Here is a 25,537-nt window from a genome sequence, read left to right as displayed (position 1 = left end):
ATTATGAAGGTGCTTTTTACAACTTCTAATAGTACATTAAAAAGTCGTAAAATATTTTTAAGTAAGTGCAAATCGGGGTTAGAGTCGACATCAAAGATTTTATGGCCATGTTAATGTGCTGTTTCAGTGTTTTAAATACTCATAGATGGGCTTTTAATAGGTTATGAGCATATTTGAGGTCAAACTATAAATAAATTAAGATAATTTTTATATTTAGGTATACTTAGACGGGAATAGTTTTATTGACATTTAAGTACACTTAATTCTCTAAGACTTACGTGACTCCAAAGACAATTAAGGTAACCTAATATGAGGATGCTTAGAAGCCAAACATTTTGAAAAACAGTCAAGATTTTTGACTGATGTTTTACTTATTATATTCTGGTACCTTGTAACTGATCTACGGAAATCCAACAAATCATAGTAATACACGCGTTTAGTTTGAGAACAACAGTTAAATTTATTTGTGTAATATCATTGTTATATTGCGTTATATACTGTTATATTATAGTATAGACAATAAAGCATGTTCGGTATCTCACTCGCGACGGTGCGTTTGGATAATATTTACACAGGTAGGTCTACGGAGGTTGTTACACCGTTGATGTTAATACTGTAACATGTTTGGTGAATGTTGCAGATATCATAATAATAATAGAATAAGTTTTTTATTAGGTATAATGAAAAAAAGAAGAATATGCTTTGGTGTGCGAAAAAAATACTCCAACGCTTCAAACTAGACCTACATTTCTGTAGCTTTTTTGTTTTGAAATAATAGGTAATTCCTGCATAATGAATTCCGCCAATTGGTCGGTAAAAAAATATAGAAAAAATAACTGCAATTAAATTAATATACCGTACAATAACCGATCTCAATATGAGACGTTATTTAATTTCTTTTATTCATTGCGCTGTTCCGCAAGAGTCATCAACCCTTTTCAAAGCTTACACGACGGTGTAAACGCGATCCATACTCTAGCCCACGTATACTGTTGTAACTCCTAGCTCTGTAAATCACTGAATTGCTAACTCTACCGTTATAGAACTTTGTGCACTTGTCTATGGGAATTCTACGCCATGACTTCACCATTGTTAAGACATAGATAGCGGCCTCTTAAGATTCATGGAGTTTCAACGCAGTATATGCTTGGATATTGAATTATTGTGTTGACCGTTTTATTTGCTTATAAGTTTCTATTTAGATGATGTTATGAGCTGGTCTTTAGATCCGGAAATAGTAGGGCCTTATAAATTAAAGCTACTTTGACAACTCATTGGTGACTCTGAACCTATTTCTTCGGTTCAGTTAAGAAAATTAAAAATAAGATACCTGTTATGCGGCTGTCCTTTGTCTAGTTATAAGTATTACTGAATAAGCATATCTGAAGTTAAAATTTCTCATAAGAAGTACTTTAATGTTTAAATTAGTACTGCCAACCAATTATGCCCGCCTAAAGAGCAATGAAATCTAAATAATATTGCGTCGGTACCGCCAAACTGCTTGTTCGCTATTACGATACATAAATCGGAGTAAAAGTCGGTGCTACAAAAGTCTACAAAAAATGTAGGTACTGTTATCACAGATGGCTCAGTACTGGTTTTAAACTCAAACATAAATCAACTAGGTAATAAATTCAATAAATGTAGTATTTGACATTCCACAAGATTCCATTTATTAAAAATGTGACTTATTACAAACAAGAATTCATTTTATTTCGTGTGAACTATAATTTCGTTTTATATGGGAGGTTACTTGTTCAGTAGTAATATTAATAAATTTTAAACTAATTAGCTAAATCACAATACTGGTATCAACTACGTATTGCAAATCAAATCTTTAGATTGAGTTGATTTTATCTTAAAAATCACATTGTATTTTTAGATTTGTTCCAAGTAATGAGCGATTGGTTAGAATTACTAGTTTGGTTCTATGTCTTAGGTTTATTGATTAAGGATCGTTAACTTCAAAGTTTCAATCTTCGTCATGTCCTATCAGTATGCATTAACATTTATGATTAAACGTCAACTATGAAAAATATCATCATAGTTTAAGTCTTAATATTAATTTGATTTCAATTATAATTAATCTTAAGGTATGGATTATATTCATTTAATCAGAACTCGTTCTATGTCTAAGTGAAAATACTCTCCTCCGTAGCAATCAGCCAACTACAAACGTAAATATTTGCCGGCACTATTTGATCAGAAAACTAAAAACCACTTCCTTTAAATAGTTCAAAAATTCGTCACCACGCTACCACTCGTCACTTAGGCCCCACCCGAACCCGCTTTGGGTTTAATTAGAAAGAGGTCCATAACGCCTGCGTTCAATATAGACGCACGCCCCCTCAGATTTATTGCAGCGGCCCCGAGATAAACGTCCATTAATTAAAAAAATATTATATATTGAACTTTACCAATGGACGAAAGAACAGAGTAAGTTTTTTTGAAGATCTTCGCCAAATATTGCGATTTGCTGATAGCTTCAAACAAATATAAAAAATAAAGGAAATTATGCTCTTTTATGTAAGGTAAACAATATTGATTTTTGATGGGTTTTTTATCTTGATGGTGGATCAGCAATTCGGGTTCTTGATGTACCTAAAATAGGAGGTTTTTAACCACTTCCACGTCCACGATGCAAACACAATCGGTGTGTATCACATATGACTCATGGACAGGGAAGTTATTACATTGTTTTATTTAGTTAATGTAGAGGTAGAATAATTCCAGAATGATCCTTTATTAAGTCGCTTTATTGGACTAACATTGCTACATAATGCTGTAATCAGATCAGAGTTTAAGATTATATCAACACTTAATTCACTTTCAACACTCTCATTATGACTGCTGACTTTAGTTCATGTAGTTGATTTAATATCATAATCGATACCTAACCTTATCAACACTAATGCCAAAACATCATCTACAAACCTAATTAAAATCAAAATTTCGATTATCGATACTATAATTAGCGTTCGATTATCGACTAATCAAATATCGATTTGACTCGCACCACCGTTAGACCACACATGCGTACATATTATATTAATTTATCACGTATGACAGTTAATCTTGTGAATAATTCCGATCTCCGTTACCCTGTGTTTCTGCTTACAATTATTTGATCGCAAGACGGACGCTGAAGATGTTTTGAGCATATCTCAAAGGCTCAAATAACCTAACTAGGTGATATCTTTTTAGAGAAAAGAGTAAAAAGCGAATTGGATTAGGTACAATTTAGAACCTACATTTGCTTACTTCATGGCGACAAAAACTTTCAAAATATTGATTCTACACAAAAAAAACTCCAAAATCGAAAACTGCAATAGAGACACAATATCATAATAAATAAAAAACAGAATTCCAAGAAAAAGAGAGGAAAAACAACGAAGGGACATGGTCGCGCAATAATACGAATAGCATTACGCAAATTAGAGTCGATAGCCGGACGTAAGGCCTTTTGTGTAGACACCCAGACGGAGACTGCCTCAGTTCTTAGACATAAGCTATGCTGATTTAAAATGCCTTCAGCGTAAAGAGAAACATTAAAACTGAAGATATTATAAAAGTAGAAGTAGATGAACCAGTAACTCCGAATGATATAGCAAAAGAATTTGTTGCACGCTCAACATTAGTTAAAGCAAAATCTGTATAGGCGATAGGACTTTATTTCAATAATGAAGAATGTTAAAACCTTAATGATTTAGACTTACCGGCCCAAAGAAATATTTAAGAACAAAAAATACTGGCAAAAATCATAAAATATTCGACGATAATTTTAGTCAAGGTAGCTTTAAGTTGTTTAATATATTTTTTGGGATTTTACACAATAATCCTCGGGCAAGATTTAAACCTACACTTTATGAACATTAGAAGGATTAAAGTATACCCATGCCATTTTATGATAGGTTTAAAAAACAAGTTAAAAAATTTCACGCTCCCGCGCAATCGAACAGTGACTGAAAATTTGAAATTCGAATCTGGAGAAATCCAAGGATACGTTCGGATCTGAGTGCGCCGGCGTCGGTAGGGTGGCCAGTATTACGGGACTACGCGAGTCTGTCTTTTTTGTCATGCCTGATTTAATCTTAAAGGTGAAAGGTTGTATGAAAATAAACTCCTACCTTACCCTTCGGAGGCTAAAGAAAAGTAGCGATTTAGATTATTCTTATTTTGTACTTACTTGGATATAAAGTTTATTCCTTGACTTATTTAAACAGTCGTAATTGATATTAATGTCGTTTCAGATGTAACTGAATTAACTCACATACCTTTGTGTGACCTCGGGTTATCATGACAATCCCAGGCATGATTTAAATCGAACTTCATTAATTAAGGCCCAATTAAAATCAAAGTTGAGGCAAATTCCGATTTAACAAGGGCAGATCTTGGTGTACCTTTCACCTTTGATCAGAGAACTATTCGAACCTTTCAAAAAAGGATTTGTTGGTAGCCCTACAGGCAGTACAGCCAAATAAATCCAGCGAGGTCGGCGAACCCTCACCGCGGCGACAGTTTTTGCCGCGCAAACTTTTAGAGTTCCTTTTTTAAAAGTCCTGTAGGTACCTCAATTATTTTCGACTTTTTACACCGGCGTTATTCGGACTTCGTATTTGATTCACCTTATTTTACCATGTAGGTGTTTAATAGGTGTAATTTTGTTCCCGACAATGTTGTACGTCAAATGACGTGTGTGTAACAGATGTTTGTACTTAGATGAGAAAAAAGATTTGTTTTTAATTTAAATTCCTGAGTTTTTAAGACACCTGAAATCCGGTTTCATTCTTTTTGTTGCTGCTTTGAAGGAGTTGTTTTGCCAAAAATACAGTTTCTCTTGCATATAGCTTTTAATTCTCATTTTAAGTAATAGCAGACTTTCTTTAGTTTTGAATAGAAACACTGATTAAGTTAAACCGTGCGGAGTAAATAGTCGAAATCAGTTAATGTTATGTTCTATTGAGCGTGCGTGGCATTCACTACAGTTGGTAATTCATAACCTACTTTCATTCATTTGCTACATTACATGCCGTCGTTCTCGATGCAATATTTTGATAAAACTATAGCTGCTTGTGTATGAGCTTAATTCATGATACATTTTACTGTTAACTACTTTAAAATTAACTACTAGTACTAGTGAGAGTACAGAATTTTATTCTTATCACTCTGGATCTTTTTTAACACCAAAATCATCATTTATACCCATCAAATGAGCTACCAATTCTACCAACTCTCCCGATGCACATCACATCAAAATCGTGGACGCATTATTCAAAACAAAAGATAATCACATTAGATAAATTAATTCAGTCGAATTAAAATCTAACAATTCGCATAGGTGGAGAGTTACAAAGCTTAATTGAACAGGCTTCGAGGCGCGTGAGGTAGATAATCAGTTTAGCGTTAATGATTTCAATTTAGAAGGGCCAAGATGCAAATTTATTTTGTAATGCGGAGTGAGACGGTATACCACGACACTAACAGGGTTGTGACAGCAACGAAGAAAAAAAATAGATTTTTTGGAAGAAAAACGTAAGCATTAAATTGTGGGAACTATAGAAAGGAATAAATTAGTTTGTACAGCAAAGGTAAAAATCAAAGGTAAAAGAATAATAAATCAGAAATTAAAATATCAAAAAAGATACTGAAGATGAGAATGAACTAAAATAGAAATAGATAAATAAAGCTAAAACCAGTTCCTCAAAAGAGACAATCAATTAATTATGATTCTTAAATAAAGATATCAAACCAAAAAAGCAGTTGTCTAATTTGCATTTGAAATCTAAAACTATTTCACAAATGCAATATGTTATTTCCTAATTCCAGCTTAATATAGTTGTGTTAGGTGTGGGCCTAACTACAGTTCAAAATGTTAACATTTGAACCCGCGACCTCAATCGTCAATCAACGCTTTAGCTGTGAGGCTATAACCGCTCCTAGCACGTTATTTTGTATGAAATTAATTCCATTGTATCGAATTCTGCAAACAGTTTCAACACTTTAGGGTCCTTTAAAAAAAAGAGGTGTTGAAGTCACGAACAGCCCTAACCAAGATCTTTTTAGTCCTAATGAATTGCACTAAACCCTCGCACCCAAAAATGTTCATGACATAACTTTATTGAGTTACCTGTATTTTGTCGTGCATCTCCAAGTCTTTAGTAGAAAAAGTCGTGGTGGCCTAGTGGGTAAAAGACCAACCTCTCAAGTATGAGGGCACGGGTTCGATCCCAGGTCAGGCAAGTACCAATGCAACTTTTCTAAGTTTGTATGTACTTCTAAGTATATCTTAGACACCAATGACTGTGTTTCGTATGGCACGTTAACTGTAGGTCCCGGTTGTCATTGAACATCCTTGACAGTCGTTACGGGTAGTCAGAAGCCAGTAAGTCTGACACCAGTCTAACCAAGGGGTATCGGGTTGCCTGGGTAACTGGGTTGAGGAGGTCAGATAGGCAGTCGCTTCTTGTAAAGCACTGGTACTCAGCTGAATCCGGTTAGACTGGAAGCCGACCCCAACATAGTTGGGAAAAGGCTCGGAGGATGATCTCCAAGTCTTTAGTAATAATTCAGTGTTAGTCTGTCAGTCTTGATTTTACGTTACAATCATAAAACGTCTCAAATAATTACTTTATTATTGTCTCTTGTGAAATCTGCTTTGCCAAATCAAATCGTTTGATGAAGTCGTTTTTGTAAATAAGCAAAATATTATATGACTCCGTTTGGGCAAAATCGCAGACACCCACCGTATTCTGCTACATTTAAATCCGTCTAAAGGTACGATTATGATAATTTAAATCAGCCATGAATTTAAGCTTTTAGACACGGGCAGACTAAATCAAATAAAGTCTGATAATCTCTGGCGTGAAATAAGAATATGTTTTTGAATTTTGAAGCAATTTTGCGTGTCGAGACTGGGTCATCAAAATGGAAAGTTTATTATGCTGATGTTAGTTTGACTTCACGTAGGTAATTTGTATAGTTAAATAATACAGATTTTTATTGTGCTTATCGTGTATGAGGACATTACTGAGTCACCCTAAAATTAAAACCGGACACCGAATAGAAGAACAAATCGACGCTGTCAACAAAAAAATCTCAGAAAAATAACGACAATTCTCAACAAAAACAACAGTTACGCCAAATCCTGTGAATCCAGCCGAAAATAAGTCTGCGTTTGCGCATCGCCGACTGTATAAAGAGGAGAGACAAAGGGGCGACGCGGGGACAGGCAGGACAGCGGGGGGAGGGCAGGGACCAGTTAAACAAAGACTCCGGAGCATGTCCACGAATAAGACTGTATATCAATCTCATGTCAGCAGACCTGCCCAAAACGACTGGCGAAAAAAAACGCACACCGCCCGCGCAAAAAATACGAAACGCCGGAAAAAAAATTTTTCGACAATGAACCCCTTTAAATTGTTGTGAGAACTGCCAATTAAAAATTGATAGATACAAAACCGTTTTCGGTGGTTCGTTTATTTGGGAAAATTTTTGGTGTAACTAGAAGCGTTTTTGGTATTGATACCCTGGAGAAGTTGCACTATTGCATTCAGTTTAAGGATAAATTAATGAACTATCATAGCGCAATATATGTTTTTAAATTATCGAAGTGGTTTTTGATTCGTATTAAGAGCCATATCATTGGCTTAAACAAGTTTAGGGACAACATATTTTACTTCAATAAATTGCAAGTCACACAAACATTATAAAGGTTTAGTTTTCCTCTCACAAAAATAAATCGACAAACATTGTGAAACAGCATCAACATTAAATTTATTCTATACCATTACGAATTACCCGCGGCTACACCAAAACAACTAAAGCATACTTTTGTATGTAAATATCGTATCAAACATAACAACGGACAATTAGCAATAAAAACGTTTGGCAAAGAAACTAAAAAGTCTGGTGAAGGACAATACAATAGTCTGCAAGGAACAGATATCCTTGTATTAATTTAGTTCGTATAATTAGTATAGACGTGATGAAAATAGATCTGCTCTAGATATTGGAACTGGTTCGTGTAGCTGATAGTTTGTTGCGGACTGAAAATGTTTTTGGGACAGCTTTTGAAGATAAACAATAGCAAATAATTTTATGGAAAGTTTTCCTGTATATAACAAAATCTCTACAAGATGAAGGTACATATAGGTTTATTACAATTTTGTAGTACTAGGTACTCCTGATTTAGATACATATATGTAGAATGTGTCCTTATACCTTAGGAGACCTCTAGATAACGTAACTAGGTAACGTTAAGGGATTTTTCTTCTTCAGATTTATTCTCTATAAAATTCCTATAGTTTCAGTTTTAAAAGACAGTATTTTGAAATTTTTGAAAAACCATACAGGAATACACCTATTCCTCCAACCAATAATGCCATATGAAATACCCATAAATAGTTATGACGGTCATCCAACGCTGCTATGAGCATCACGACATCTGCTTATCCAGTTACGAGCCGCGAAACGATAACCGCTATCTAAGCTATACTATTCTATAATATTGACCAGCTATATTCTACCGCCCACGTATGTAGGTACATATTCCCATCGAATGGGGGGAAATTGTAAGTCATGTTGTAAAAGAGAATGGGAATTTGTACGATGAGGTTATTAATTTAGAGACATTATTTTGCATGAGTGTAAATTGGATCCTGTGCTACTTTTTTTAGTTGATGTAACTGAAGAAATAAATAGTTTTGCGCAAAAGTTTATTAGTGATTTTTTTGTAAATCATACAGATTTTTAAAAAAGGTTCTATTTTCAGAGCAGATGATGTTAGAGATTCAAAATTAGAACGTTTTTATATGATAAAAATTACGGCTGGTGTCAATAATAACAACTATACATACGAGGATAATGAATAATGCATACGTGCAAAAAGGCGCAATAAATAGATGTGAACCAGATAGTGTTTTAAAATAATTAATATTTGCATTTGCATATAAATTGCTTAAGCTTCAGATTCTTAGTCTAGTCACGAAATTAAGAAGCCTTTTTTAACAGTCGACAAAAAACACCAGTCTATAATTACAAGTGAAATAAAAACATTTTGTTATAATGTTATTAAGAGAAAGATTAATTTGATGGAAGTGAATTTTGTTGGGAATTAAGTTTGTTTTAATTATGCACTAGAGGTCGAACATGCAATTTGTTGTAATAAGTTGTTTGTTAAATAATGTATCAACAAAAAACAGCAAACCAGTGCTCTTGCTAAAAACATTTATGATGATAACAACCAATGTCTAGATGAATAACTTGAATTAAAACTACCAAAACTGACAGAATTTTTAACGATAGAGGCAGAATTTCTCACAAAATAAATTCTAATATTGTATCTAACACAGAACATAAATAGTTTCCCAGTATAAAAGACAATACGAGTCGGAAAGTAAAATGATACCGATGCATAAATATTTACGAGGTCTATAAACACTGGTGCGCTCAATTTCGCTGGGATGCCCACAATCTGGGAAAATTGAGACGATTGAGGTCGAATTTGAGGTACTCTAGCTTCATATATGTTGCATCTATGGAATATTCTATTTTAGAATATTGTAGGCTTCCAATCTTAGCGCTTTCTATGAACTTTCGAAGGTTCTATGTATATCAACATTCATAAACAGTATAGATGTCGAATGCATGTACGAGTATGTCTGTAATATAAGATAAGAAGATAAGTTAATTTACAATCAGTCTATAGTCTATTCATTATTACACTAGAGTAAAAACCTGTATCTTGGTCAAAAGTACGGTAAAGGTCATTTAAATATTCTTAAAAATCTCTTTGTATTTCTTACTTGTTTGTTTCATTTTTTATATTTAAAGCAACATAAACTTATCATTCCATTTATGTTCACCAGGACAACAGCCACTCCGCTACAGCATCGTCTCCGGGGACCCTGAGCATCGCTTCACCATAGAACCACTAACTGGATCCATCAGGACCGCTGGCCAGCTAGACAGGGAAGCCAGTCCTTCGTATCTGCTGAATGTGAGAGCTGCCACTGGGAACCCTTCGAGTTTCGATCAGACACAGGTAAGGGGCCATTTCATTAGGTAATTTTGATTAAGCCAGTTTTGAGGTTAAACGTCATTAATTTCATAATTTTTGTAACGGGATTGTAGAAAAGGTCTCTCCTATTTTCAGTTATATACATTCTAAGTATGGCTATACGGCTGCATATCTTACTACTATTTGTATAAAGATATTCTTCCCCTCCTCAAATATTTAAACTGAACTTTAACCAACAGGTCCAAATAACCCTTGAAGACGTAAATGACAACACGCCAGAGTTTGGCACATCATCAGTAAGAGTATCAGTAGCTGAATCTGCAGCCATAGGATCCGTGGTGTATGCAGCGAAGGCTACTGATGAAGACGATGGCAAGAATGGACAGATTACCTACCATCTGGTGTCGGCTACAGGACCTGCCAATACTTTCGCAGTGAATTCTCAGCATGGATTGGTTACGCTTTTGAGGTTTGTATTACTAAATTCATATAATTAAGATAAAATAAAAAGGAGAATATATTTATATTGTTAGTATGCTAGTCGTCTCTCAATCATTCTTTAAAGATTGGATTATACTTAGTTTAGAAACAGATTGAAAGAGAACGTAAGCACTTTATATCCTAGATGATGAAGATTGCCTATTGTATAAGGAAATTACTGTGCCATCATGAACAGCAGCCCTACTTAATGGTTGTAAAGTATAGTGAACTCTAAATACAACCTACTTATTCCTTTTTCTACAGGTCCTTGGATTACGAGAACCTCGTCCGTCATACCCTCATCATTTCAGCCAGGGACAATGGCGTTCCTTCCCTCAGTTCAAACGTGACCCTAGTGGTGGATGTCCAGGATGTCAATGATAACCCTCCAGTGTTTGAACATGAATCTTACAGTGCTAATGTGTTGGAGTCTGAAGCTATCAATGCTAAGGTAAGATATATTAGAATGTACAAGTATACAAAATTTTACAAAGTGGTAATGGTAAAGAAGATTATTAATAACTGTGATGATATTGTAGTTAAAATATTCGTTAAAATCGTGGGTGGGTTATAGTGTAATTGTCACTTTGTATTATATCTTGGTTGTGAAACAGAAAACAGCATTCCAAGGTGTACGAATGAAAGAAGTTATGGAGTAACAAGAAACTATACGGAATTAAGTAACTTAAATTCCAATGTAAAAGAATCAAATATAATTCATAACTTTACTATTGATAAAGCCATTATTGATACATTTTTATGAAATTATGTTATTGGAAGTTAGACCAAAATGTAAGAAGATCGTCAGTTTAAAAATATTATGTTACAATACATATATAAATACGGGTTAATCTGTATGTAGAATTTATCGAGTATCATTTAACTGGACGATAGTAATCAAAAAGTATCGGGTTCACGAGACCACACTAAAAATAAACTGATGAAGCTGAATTTAAAGATAGACTTATAAGACTTGAACTCAAAATCAATAAACTGTTTGATAATGCTATAAAATCATAATTAGTAATTAATCAAGTTTTGTAATTATTAAGGCTAATACAATAGTTTGAAATATCTTCGAGGGTACAAATTCAGGTCTTGTGTTGTGTAATTGTGACTTTTACTTGCTTATCTAATTAATTTGTAATGCTGTTTCATAAGTTGTGAGGGGAGATAACATTAATGGGTTCCGTAATTAATTTGACGTTTTATCTGCAACGAGTAATACGTTGTAATCAATGATACAGATTTAGAGTACAGTTGGAGCAATATCCTGAATTCTGCAACAAAGTTTACTTTTGTAACGGTATAATTTAAGGCCAATTATAATTTAGTTAATTAGTAACTTGACCTTACACACCAACATCAAAAAGACAAATATTAACTAAAATAATTCTTTCTTCTTTCTTTCTTTCAACAGATCGTAGAAATACAAGCAATAGACAAGGACACAGGCAACAACGCAAGAATAACGTACAAAATAGCCGCCGACGCTAATACAACTGAAGAGTACTTCAAAGTACAACCAAGCACAGGTTGGGTGTATCTCGCAAAACAGCTCGACAGAGAAACAACAGCAAAACACAAAATGGTCATTATAGCAGTCGACAACGGTATACCGCCACTTTCTGCAACCGCCAACTTAGTCGTCAATGTAATAGACGCAAATGATAATGATCCAGTGTTCGGTAAAACGGCTTATGAGTTCAAAGTTGAAGAGAATCAGAAGGCTGGTGCGTTTGTTGGGAAGATTGCGGCCAGTGACGCGGATTTGGGGGATAATGCTGTTGTCAGATATAGTCTGTTTCCTTCGAATACCAGTTTCATTGTCAATCCTGTTACTGGTGAGTTTTATTTTGCTATTTTTCTAGTTTCCTAGTTACAGAGCGTCATTTGAGTATTTTAGAAAAGATAGTTGGGTAATAGGATGTGCCAGAAATATAAATGTTAAAGAATGAAAAAATAATTCCCTAAAATCTCCACTTGCACTTTAAACTAAACCCATTCATTCCACCTTGTTTTCGCATTACATCTGTCGAAACAATAATTCAAGCCGTATACGTATCAAAATAAAAATCAAAAACTCAGTTTTGATTAATTACAAACATTACTTCGTCTACCAGCCAATGCTCATGGTGTATGACGTCTAGCCGCTATTTATCATTTTAATCCTCCAAAAGCTACCGTCGAATGTTGACCCAACAACAATAAAAAGTGACACAACCAAGGTCAACATATTTCTCATGTGTAGCCTACGCTTATTTTTCAAGAGATCAGCAGGCTTATAAGACTTGAATGCACCTGTTGAAGTACATAGTGGTGTAGACTTTTCTATAGTATTTAATGATTGTGATGAAATGGAGAAAGTAGACGTTTAGCCTAGAAATTCGGGAAGGTACCAGCAACTGATCTAAACTATATTACGAGCACAAACACTGGCGCTACATGGATCATTACATCGTGTACAGAACGAACTAAGAACAATGATATTTTACCGTAATACCAAATACTCGTTCATGTTTGATCAAGCAAGCAACTCCCAGCCGGCCACTTGCGCTTTGTTTAGCTTGCCGGCACTTTTGAAAGCTAAAACCCAAAGTATGTAAGTCCCTTGAAACTCATTGATAGAGCAAACACATTGGATAAATACAGCCATTTTAATACCTGCACAATTTGAGCGTATGGGGAGCAGATCCGATGGCTTTATTTGTTTTTGACCTTCCCATGGATCGCTTTCTATGCTTCTATGTAATTATGGAATTATTTCGAGTGTCTGCCTGATGGGTTTGGTGGGATAATATTTATTGTAAAGGATTCTCGAATCTTTCTTCGTTCATATTGTATCTAGCTGTTAGTTAGTATCCTCCTCACGTTGAGAGTCAACTTAGAAATGAGGATTATCTCAGGTTTAATGAGCCAGCAGTCGTTTACTACGTAGGCACGATCGTGATCTTTGCACTGGACAGTTTTGCGACTTCCAATAGTCGAGACGTACTACTACTTAGAACTTTATCTACCCATAAAAGACAAACGAGGGTGAAAAGTAGCAAAAACTATTCCATGTTTAGCCTTGTTTACACCGACAAAATTTAATAAGATATGCAAATAAGAATCCTGAAGCGATCTTATCCCAAAAGATGTTTATCGGTGGAATCGTGCGAGTATTAAGCACGGTATAAAAAGGGTGGCTGGCAGTTCGTTATTCTCAATAACTGACTGATGAATGGTGGAGCTTTTCGTCTCAATTCGGCTTATCGGCGATCGCACCCGAACACTCCCGAGCTAGTTAGCAGGGAGCGCGTGAGGGCTAAATTCGTAAATCATTTGCGACGGCTGTATGTGGCCCTATTGGAAGATTGCGGTCTTCAACAGGTGCACCCACAATGTTTCCAGTGGCAAAAACTCTGCCTTTTATGAGCATTGATAGCCGTCGGTCTGCCTGTGATCTTCTGTCTTTGACATTGTCGGTCGTTAGGCTAGATTAGTCAGCGATTAGAGTCTATACCAGACTTAATTCCATAGCACGTCATACATGCAGCATAAAAGTACTTTAATAAAATCGAGCAAAAATCATAACATTATATGAGAGCCAGTTCATAAGCCCTCAATACTAAGACAAAGTATAATTTTATTGCGCCGTGTAAAGGCACCTATACATTTGCCTGAACAGATATTGTTGCCATTTCATATGTCACATGTGAAAGCCGGTCACCATTAGTAAAGCTTTTGCTCGACGTACTTACTGACTCACGATGTAATGCTAATAATTTTTGTACGACAGAGGTTTTGTGACTAAAGACTTATAGGGATACAAAAACGTTTAAACATTATTAATTGTGGGTGGACACGGATTGATTGGATCAGCGATTTTGGTTCTTTGAAATAAAAAAGACTTGAACACAGTTTTATTGGGGTTATTTTTGGCAAGTTTTATACTTCACTAGGTATCAATTAAGCGTGATAAAAATGATCCTCTGTTGGTTTTGTTAGCCAATCTATAATCTTATAAAACCAAGTCTGGTTTGATTTGTTAGCAGTATTAGAGTCATAAGCTAGCTTGAATAACAGGAAAGCATAATTGGATTTTAGCTGCCACTTAATCCGATGATCAATCAAGACACTGGCGTCAAGTTTTATTTAAAAGGTCACGCTTTCGTCGTCGAAGATCCCGCAACGGGAGGCAGCACACAATGAATTTATGCGCGTCAATGGCGAGTTATAAACGTCGTCGCTCGCGCATGCGCCATGACCCGCCATTAACTATTATTAAAATATTGCTATGTAGGAGCCTGGCTATTCTCTCCCATGTTTTATTACAAGCCTTACCAGTACTAGATACTGTCGTCGGCTATTTAAAGCTCATATGTTACAAATGTACGTGTAGGACGCACAGGGCCCTACAACTCGTTTTGTTGACGGATATCTTTTATTTTCATATGTTCTCAAATGAATTATAGGTGTAAAATGTTGCTGGAATCTCACTGTGGACAGAGTGCTATAAATTGCAGCAATAACAAACAGGGTTGGAACAAAAAAGGTAATTGTGATCGAAGATGACGCGATTGTAAATAATTTGGCCCTTTGTCTTAACAAAGTCCCACAAGATATTTGGAAAAAGAACATGATAACAAATTAAATCTAAAATACATTACATTGCTGCTGACGAACGCTGAAACGAAAAAAAATCCAATACCTAGTTCAGAATATATTCTATACATAATGTTATCAAACTGGTGCATACAGCAATATTTTATATCCCAGCGCAATTGAAGTACGACTGTCCAATAAAAACGTCTAACGTCGTGCATTACACCTGAGAGTACAAATCAAAGCCTGATTTTATAAATTAAACTCAGCGATTTAAAGTTACCAGTATTTATCACTCTGCCATAATGATCTCTGGCCTCTTGGTCTGTGAAGAACTCCAAGTGATACTCTACACCGCAACAATAATATCCGTCTTACAAAAACAGAAATCAGCAATCGTAAAGAAAATATTATCGTTTACCACAAACTCAGGAGTTAAGACTATCCAATATTTGCGGTGGAAATAACGATGGATACTTTTTTTACAACTCGCTTCCCATCGCTCATTACAGCGGTTTCTGGCACATCTTATTATCCTCCTATAAAATCAGGTTTTATATGAATGACAACTTTAATTGTGTCTTCTTTAGGTCCATTATTGTTTGGATCGGGGTGATGCCACGGCATTCATTTTACTACCCTGTTTCAGTCATCACATTTTTAGGCTCTCAATATGGAGTTTTGGATAATCATAGTTATTCTGTCCCGAGGCGATCTCTTTTATGTACGCCTAATTTTAGGTTACAGACTTAAAAGTAATCGATTTGAAATTGACAAAATTCTTTAGCCATGTGAATTTGGTAAAAGTGTGTAGGCCTTATTATGAAATGAAAATTTAAAAGTATATGTTGTGCGAGTATTAAAATTGAATGGCGTTTTCTCCTGTCAAGATTTCAAGGATAATCCTGTTAAAAGGATGAATACTTTTTAGCGTATAATGTTCAGCTGTCTATATTTATTTTACAAGTTCGTGTAGTTATATTTACGTTTTATATCATGTTATTCATTTCATTTTATTTGTTCCAGGAATAATTACTACCAAAGAAATTCTGGACAGAGAATTCAAGTCTTCATACTCTTTATTCGCTGAAGCAAAAGACCAGGGCACACTACCAAGATCAAGCAGGGTTCCTATTTCAATCAAGATTACCGATGTCAATGACAATCCCCCAGAGATAATTGACCCTAGAGAAGATGTTGTCAGCGTGAGAGAAGAACAGCAGCCCGGTGCAGAAGTAGCTAGAGTTAAGGCTATAGATAGAGATAATGGAGTCAATTCTACTATCAAGTATTCTATCTTGAGTGAAAGAGATATGGATGGAGTTGGTGTATTTGTTATTGATGCTAATACCGGAGTGATTAAAACAAGCACAGGTAAATTATACATTTGTTTACTATACAGCCCAGATCCAATAGCAAATGTATAAGCCGTAAGCTCGATTAAATGGATAGTAGTATTAATTTTATTCATATTTTTCAGTACTTGATCATGAAGAGAGGTCTATTTACCGACTAACTGTGGCAGCAACCGATGGAGGGTCTCCACCAAAGCAGACTGTAAGGCAGCTCAAAGTTGAAGTCTTGGACTTGAACGACAATAGACCAACTTTCACCAGTTCAAGCTTATCTTTCAAAGTAAGGGCATTTGAAATACATTATGATATATGTCAAATTACTGCAAATATAGTCATACATTACAATTAAGTACATATACTTCATAGATTGTAACCTAAATTATATTTTTCAGGTAAAAGAAGATGCCAAAATTGGTCACGTTGTTGGAACTGTTGCATGCTGTGATAGTGAAATCAATGAGAACTTAGTCAACAGTGATGATGAGAAACAAATCTCGTACCTGCTCATGCCTTTAACAGCTGATCATTCCCCTGGAACTTTTGAAATTGACAGAAGAACTGGTTCCTTGGTGGTAGCAAGACAGCTTGATAGAGAAATTCAAGATGAGTACCGGCTGGAAGTGAGAGCTTTAGACACATCAGCAACAAACAATCCTCAAAGCAGCGCTGTAACTGTGAAAATAGAAATCGTAGACGTCAATGACAATTCACCACAATGGCCTCAAGATCCTATAAATATTGAGATCTCAGAACTTACTCCAATCGGCATGATAGTATACAACTTCACTGCTAAAGATGCTGATTCAGGTCCAAATGGAGATCTTAATTTTCGAGTTGTCTCATCACTGCCTGTTACTAAATCTGTATTCAATTTAGATCCTCTTACTGGATCTCTTACTCTTACTTCTGTATTGGATTATGAAAAGTTGAAGGAATACTGGCTGATCATTGAAGCGACTGACTTAGCTACAAATGTAACGGAGAGAATGGCAACTTCAGCTACCGTTCACATTTCTGTTACCGATGCTAACGATAACACTCCTACGTTTGTATCTGCCAATAAAGCTACAGTTTCACTCAGTACACTATCAGGTACTTTATACCAAGCGCTAGCAATAGACGCTGACTCTGGTGAAAATGGTAAAGTTTCTTACTACATATCAGGTGGGAATGAAAATGGCTACTTTGCAATGGAGTATGATGTTGGAAAACTGACACTGTCGAACAAATATTCCCAAGATATATCCAGGGTTAGGCCAGGCCAGTACAAGTTAAATCTTACAGCTTCAGATCATGGTATTCCGTTCCCTAGGCAAAGTCATATGACCTTACAGCTAACGTTGCAAGAGTCAACAAACATACCGCCAAGATTTACTGACTCATTCTACAGAGCTAATATCAGTGAAGACATTCGTCCGGGCAGTTTTGTAACCAGATTGTCTGCCAAATCCTCCAGAGGTAGTGCAAGTAAGTATCTTACCGTGTAAAAATATATAGTAATCAATGTAACACATCAAGTCTAGCAAACACTATATTTGTATATAATGTACTAATACAAATGTCACTTTGTTTCAGGTAATTTAACTTACATGATCCCATCTGGAGTAGCAGACGACAAATTCGCAATTGACGAAAGGCTCGGCACGATAACTGTCAAAACCAGAATTGATAGGGAAGAGAGAGACCAATTTATATTTCCTGTTTATGTAACAGACTCAAGTACTTTTCAATCTACAACCAACTTTGATGTAGCAACAGTCACTATTAGCGTTATGGATGTTAATGATAATCCACCCAGCTTCAAAACTGGGTCTTGCTATCCTTTGGTGGTTCCTGAAAACAACGATCCTGAAGTTATTCATACTGTAGCTGCAACTGATAAGGATGTTGGAGCCAATGGAGTTATAACTTACAGTATCACATCAGGCAACAATGGAAATAAGTTCTCCATAGATTCTACTACTGGAAGACTGACAGCAAGGACTCTTGATCGTGAAACCCAATCTAAGTACCACTTGACCATAACTGCTTTTGATCACGGTTCACCAGTTGCGTTACAAGGTTCCTGTAATATCACAGTAATTGTTGAAGATCAAAATGATAACGACCCAGTTTTTGACACTGGGCATTATTCTGCTGCAATACCTGAAGATGCAATGATTGATACGTCTGTGATCAAAGTCAGAGCCACTGATGCAGATTTGGGTTTCAATAAACGGATTGTGTACTCGTTGGCTAATGAAAGCCAAGGCCTGTTCAGGATTGACAATAAAACTGGAATTATTTTTACCACTGGGTAAGTTTCTACTCGTATAAAAAAACACACATTTCACTTCTATCATTATTTAATCAATCTATAACTCTTGTTCTTTGTCTTTTGCAGAACATTTGATAGAGAGAAAACTAGCGTCTATCACTTTGAAGCTGTTGCGACTGATGAGGGGCGCTACATTACTCGGTCTCAGAGAGTTTCAGTCGAAGTCACGATCAATGACGTCAATGATAACAAGCCTATTTTCACGAAGTATCCTTTCAAAGAACAAGTTGCCACGCTTACACCGCCAGGGCAAAGTTTACTTCGAGTCGCAGCAATGGACAATGACATAGGAATAAATGCGGAAATACTATATGAACTTCTAGACACATCGAATCACAAATTCCGTATAAATCCTACTACTGGAGTACTAACTGCTACACAAAGCTTAGCGAGCGAGAACGGAAAATTGATTCACTTGAAAGTGATCGCTAAAGATAAAGGCAATCCACCTCAGAGCTCCATAGGACTTATAGAAATACGTGTCGGCGATTTCTCAGATCAAACACCTACATTAAATTTCCAAAATGCAACGTACAATGTAACTATTGAAGAAAACATGGCGTATGGAAAGGACGTGCTCCAAGTAACCGCAGTTAGGAGCGACGGGCGGCGTCAGCGAATAATTTATGAAATCGGCAACGGCAATGATCAGTACGCCTTTGAAATAGACTCTAACTCTGGTGTAATAAGGGTGAATAACTCGGCGAATTTGGATTATGAATCGTATCCAGGCCCGCGGAGGCAGCTTGTTGTAGTCGCGCGCACAGAAGGCTCGCCCGTCCTATACGGCTACTGCGACGTTATAATAAATCTGATCGATCAGAACGACCACGCTCCCAGGTTTACGCAACAACAGTACATCGCGAATGTCCTTGAAGGGAATACTAAGGGCGAATTTGTTGTGCAGCTCGCGGCTAAGGACGGGGATCGCGGTGTCAATGCAAGGATACTATACCACATTGTCGACGGAAATCATGATAATGCATTCATTATAGAACCAGCATTCTCCGGTTCAGTGAAAACAAATATAGTCCTTGATCGAGAGATACGGGAGACATACAAACTGACAGTAATAGCCACCGATGAAGGCGACCCACAAATGACTGGGACAGCCACGTTGAGGATCAATGTTGTTGACGTGAACGACAATCAGCCAACATTCCCACCACCGAACGTCATCTCAGTATCGGAAGGTACGTTTTTACTCGTTTACTCCGTATTCGCATTCGGGTTTTAAATTGCCGTTGGTCGGCCTATCGACTTTTCGAAATAAATTGGTAGAACAAAAAGCGTACCACAGAGAGGGAGGCATTTTACATAATTTGTATTCTTGACTTGGTAACATTGCGACTTTTCGATTCCAACGCCGAGATTAAATAAAAGGGACTCCTTTAGGATCAATATTTATTGGATGGTATTACATTTTTTCCAAGTGCATGTTTTAGCGGTTCACCAACGGTCCGCAGCGTTCGCGTATCTTTTTATTCGTTTTTTATATCATTGTAAGTCGACAGAGGTTTTGTTTTAGAGAATTTTTATTTTGGCGGATCGTTAAAACGGCAGTCATACGAGACCCGTCAGTATATTTTGTTTTTGTTTTTAGGAACGGAAGTTGGAACAGTGCTCACATCTGTTACTGCGAATGACGTTGATACATATCCGGCACTGAAATACTCGATAATACAAGGGGACAACAGTTTTTCTATAGACAGATATAGTGGAAAGATTGTGTTGAACCGACCTCTGGACTTCGAATCGAGGAAGATGTATGAAGTGAACATCACCGCATCGGATAGCGAGCATATTGCCAAGACTACGTTGACTGTAAAAGTTACCGACGTAAACGATAACTCTCCTGTTTTCGACGATATTTCGTACAACAGAATATTACCTGGTAAGTGGATTTTGAAAAATAGGTGAACTTTATTTCTCCATTTCAAACTAGTGCTATCATGTAACCTATATGCGAGTATTAATCTGATATTATAAGATTTGATATTTTTGCATAAAAATATGTGAAAAGAAAAATATTTATTCCAATTCTTATCAATTTCAGAAGGCACCGACACCCTTGAAATTGGATCAGTCAGTGCCAAGGATCGTGATGATGGAGACAACGGCAAGATTACTTATTCTCTTCTCCGACCAGCTAAAGGATACTACATAGACGCAGTTTCTGGGGGAATCTTCGTGAACTACAGCGCTTTACCAACCAACCAAAGAGACACACAACTGGCTGTTGTTGCTACGGATCATGGGAAACCTAACAAAAGTGCTGTTGCATCAGTCAGAATAAGTACAGGAGCATCATCAGAGATCAAACCTTTCATTGGACAAGATACTTACAGGTAAATTTAATTTATTATTCAATATAAAAACTACAATACATATAGCAACAACAGTTAAGTTATATGTTATTTGATGAATGAGCTTGGTAACAACATAATGTTATTTTCAATTCCAGGATCACTGTGAATGAAGACACCGAAAAAGGATCTACACTTCTCCAGATTGGCGGTATCAATGACGTTTTGAAGAAATACAACTTGGACATCCACATCACGTCTGGGAACGAAGGCAACACCTTTGATGTCACTCTTGAAGGAGCTCTTATTCTTCTCAACAGACTGGATAGAGAAACTCAAGATTCCTATGTTCTCGGTTTAGCTGCGGTTGAACAAGGCAAAATGCTTACTCACAATCAGAATAAAACTTCAATCACGGTATTCGTCACAGTAGCAGATGCAAACGACAACCCGCCAATGTTTGCTGTAAATGATTTCGAATTAACAGTAAGCGAGGATGTTAAAATCGGATACACCCTAACTAAATTAGCTGCAACTGACGCTGATTTGTATGGAACTCCAAACGCTGCAATTATCTACAATATTACTTCTGGAGATGATGAAAAGCTCTTCTACGTACATCCTACAATTGGTCTTCTAACTGTCAATAAGACTCTTGACTACGATGTTGGGAATACTGAATACAAACTTGTCATAGTCGCCTGTGATCAAGGAGTACCATCATTATGCAACGCAGTCTTTATTAGTGTTACCATACTTGATGAAAACGACAATGCACCAACTTTCCCTGTCAATGAGTATTTCGAAACTATTGGAGAGAATGAAAGAGTAGGTACCTCTATTTTCACGGCAAGAGCTACTGATTTAGATAAAGGGAGATATGGCAAATTGAACTATTCGATCGTAGCTTCGCCTAACAGCTACAACAGAAATGATGATTCCTGGAAGATGTTCCTAATTGATTCTTCATCTGGTTTAGTGAACTCTAATGCTGTGTTTGATTATGAAGTCAAAAATAAATATGAATTTGCTATCAAGGCCTCTGATTTGGGAGGAAAAAGCACAACTGTGAAAATCCGGATTGATATTGAAAGCAGAGATGAGTTCTACCCACAGTTCACGCAGAAAACTTACAAGTTCCGTGTTCCAAAGTCGGGGTCTCTTCCTGCTGGCTATGTGATTGGTCAGGCTACAGCAACTGATAGAGATAAAGGTATCGATGGAAGAATAGTTTACCAACTGTCAACGTCACATTCGTATTTCAAAATAAACAGAACGACGGGTGTAATTATTTTGAAAAAGAAAGTCGACTCTGTCCAAAATCTGTTTGGATTAGACAAGTCAATAAGCTTGGTGGTAACTGCTAGTTCTGGAAGACAAGGCTCTTTGACAAATAAAACTGCTGTGGAAATTGGAATGAATGATCTAGCATTAGCATCGGATGCCAATCAAGGGAATGATGCTGCTGCAGTTGCTAGTGGAGGCTTATCTGACTGGGCGTTAGGATTACTAATAGTTTTCATATTCATCATTATTATATTCGCCGCCGCATTCCTATTCTTACATATGAAAAACAAACGACATAAGAAAGTCAATAAGCCAGGATTAAGTTCCGAGGGTGTTGGAGCTACCAACAGCTATGTAGATCCAAGTGCCTTTGATACAATACCCATAAGAAATACTGGTGCAGTTAATCCAGCAAACCAGTTCGCACCTCCTAAATATGATGAAATACCACCATACGGCCCTCACACAGCTAGCTCTAACTCTGGAGCAGCGACAACTTCAGAATTATCAGGATCTGACCAATCAGGATCTAGCGGCCGAGGCTCGGCAGAAGACGGTGAGGATGGCGAGGACGAGGAAATAAGAATGATTAACGAGGGTCCTATGCAAAGAGAATCCGGAATACATAGACAAGCTAATGGAGTTGACGATGACAATCTTTCTGATGTATCTGTACATAACACTCAAGAATACTTAGCAAGATTAGGAATCGTTGATACTGGAACTGGCGGTGGTGCATCCACGTCATCGAGAAGATGTTCAGAAAATGTAGGAAATAAGGATACCATGTTACACCATGCGCCTATAGATTCTATGCACATGTTTGATGAAGATGGTGCTCATGAGAATGATATTACCAATTTAATATACGCTAAGCTTAATGAGGTTACTGGTAGTGAAAGAGCGAGCAGTGCGGATGAAGCGAGCGCAGCAGTTGACAGAGCTATGGCTCTTGGGGCGTTCTCGAGTGCTCCAGGAGACAGCAACGCTGTGCCTACCGCAGGACCTTCTATGACCGGTAGTCTTAGTTCCATAGTTCACTCTGAAGAAGAATTAACTGGTAGCTACAATTGGGATTACTTACTTGATTGGGGACCTCAATACCAGCCATTAGCGCATGTATTTTCTGAAATAGCTAGACTTAAAGACGATGCGGTATCACTGCAAAGCGGCAACAGTGGAGCTTCAAGTGCGAAGAGTAAAGGCACTTCCATATCGGGCGGGAAGAGTGTTCCACCACCGTTGTTGACTACAGTGGCTCCTAGAAGCTGTCCAGCTCCATCGTTATCGTGTAGACAGCCACAGTTGTTATTACCAAGGTCTCCAATAAGTCATGATGTTCCTGGTGGGTTCTCGGCAGCAGCCGCCATGTCACCTTCATTCTCACCTTCCTTGTCACCACTGGCGACTCGATCGCCTTCAATGTCACCACTAGTAGGCCCAGGGCTGCCTCCAGCACCTGCCAACAGAAAACCTCCACATTCCACCATGAGAATATGAAAATAATTGTATCTTAGTATATTCAATACTGTATATATGGACGACTGTTTTGCCTATAGTGTAGTTAGTATTATTTATTCGGCCGATCTGATCGGCTTACTTCATTTTGCGCATATTGATATTTAAATCGAACTTCACAGATATGCTCAAAGTGATTTCTAAGCGCTTATTACCGATTTTTGCGGTAAATGTATATAAATAAAAAATCGGGTGTATTTTTTAAGTGTACATACTTACTTATACTCATTGTAAAAAATATATAAAGACTGCCATTTTTTATTTTTAACAAAAAATACAGCTTTACTCTAAGCTATAAGTATTATTTTTAGGAAACGCAATTCGTAGTGATGTGTCAAATTGATTAATTGATCGCGTGATTGTAATCGATTTGTTGAATCAATGATACTGTAAGCTTTATTACACAGCGATGTATGTACTTATTCATATTGTAAAATTCTGTTGCAAATATAATGTAATATTAGTTTTCAGTGAATTGAACGTTGATGTTTCGTTTCTCTGTGATTTTGATGATGCCTAAAGATTCAGTTCAGGTTTTTTGTTACATAATTGTATTTTATAAACTTATCTATCATATGATCTATCATAAATTTACTAACGTTTTTGAGAGCAAAGTTTAAAAACTTATACGTAACAAATGGTCTACACAATGAAACAGCTCACCTATAATCGTCAATGACTTTTCATTTATAACTTAAAAAATTACACTATAGTGTTTTTACATAATTACTACATTAAAAATGTATTAAAAAATCTGGACTGATAACTAGAATACTGAATGTAAATACTTATCTTAGTTTACATGTTAATAAATTAGACGTAGACTCCACCGACTGTATGAATATTGTTTAGGTGGAAATAAAATGGAATTTAAAAAACTATCTCTTTTCATTTTTAAAAATCCCTTCTCATACCTTTTTTCCTTTCAAAATACATATGGCCTAGGGAAGCACCCTTGTTTCAAAAAGTCATTTAAAGTAGGATGGCACCCATCAAAAAAGGCAGAAAACACGCCAAACATTACATGAATTGATATAATGAGGCTATTTGGAAATAGTAAAACACACAAAAAAGATAAGTTTTGTTTATTAAAATTGATTAATTACTTCACCGTGAAATAATACATATCCTACTAAATAATTGGAGATAAATAATTTTGCAAAATATTAAACTTATCAAATCAAAATCCTCAATTACGAAGTTATTTGAGAAAAGAGTGCCAATGATACGACGCCGTAGAAAATGATAAAGTTAATCTGAAAATCTAACTCTACTTTGAAAAATGTCTTGCAAAATTACTTATCTAAATAATAGTAACATTACAGCTAAATATGACAAAATGATAAATTAAATATTATTATCACAGTTGGAGCTACAACTACCAATGATATTATAATGATTACCCAACTGGTAATCTAGGTAAGGAAAATAGTATAGCAGATTGTTGTTCTTGAAGAAAATAATAAAGGATAAAAATATATAAAGTAAGTATTTCATGATAATAGGAGTTATACGCAACTATATCATGATAGTCATCATGCCAATTAGAAGTCTGCGTGATAGTCATCAGACAAGTCGGAATTTCAAGTAGACGTGACTTTACCGTGATAGTGACACTCATATGTATGTATATAGTTCATAGTATTTCATATATCTTCTAATTAAAAAG

At 36.2% G+C, this 25,537-nt stretch overlaps 1 protein-coding gene across 1 annotated transcript in view; it reads left to right on the top strand.

Annotated features, from left to right (window-relative positions):
* Positions 1-24,749, top strand: part of LOC124630154 (protein dachsous) — a 308,331-nt gene extending 283,582 nt beyond the window's left edge. Inside the window, exons 5-16 of the mRNA XM_047163891.1 lie at positions 9,867-10,042; positions 10,258-10,487; positions 10,763-10,949; positions 11,919-12,342; positions 16,112-16,459; positions 16,566-16,720; positions 16,833-17,907; positions 18,016-18,736; positions 18,824-19,950; positions 20,361-20,651; positions 20,814-21,105; positions 21,222-24,749. Coding sequence (XP_047019847.1) covers positions 9,867-10,042; positions 10,258-10,487; positions 10,763-10,949; positions 11,919-12,342; positions 16,112-16,459; positions 16,566-16,720; positions 16,833-17,907; positions 18,016-18,736; positions 18,824-19,950; positions 20,361-20,651; positions 20,814-21,105; positions 21,222-23,850 — 7,655 coding nt within the window. The 3' untranslated portion in view covers positions 23,851-24,749. The remainder of the gene's footprint in view (positions 1-9,866; positions 10,043-10,257; positions 10,488-10,762; positions 10,950-11,918; positions 12,343-16,111; positions 16,460-16,565; positions 16,721-16,832; positions 17,908-18,015; positions 18,737-18,823; positions 19,951-20,360; positions 20,652-20,813; positions 21,106-21,221) is intronic.
* The last annotated feature ends 788 nt before the right edge of the window (positions 24,750-25,537 follow it).

Source organism: Helicoverpa zea, chromosome 4 (genome assembly GCF_022581195.2).
Source record: "Helicoverpa zea isolate HzStark_Cry1AcR chromosome 4, ilHelZeax1.1, whole genome shotgun sequence".
Lineage (NCBI taxonomy): Eukaryota > Metazoa > Arthropoda > Insecta > Lepidoptera > Noctuidae > Helicoverpa > Helicoverpa zea.
This window is presented reverse-complemented; position numbering and strand designations above follow the sequence as displayed.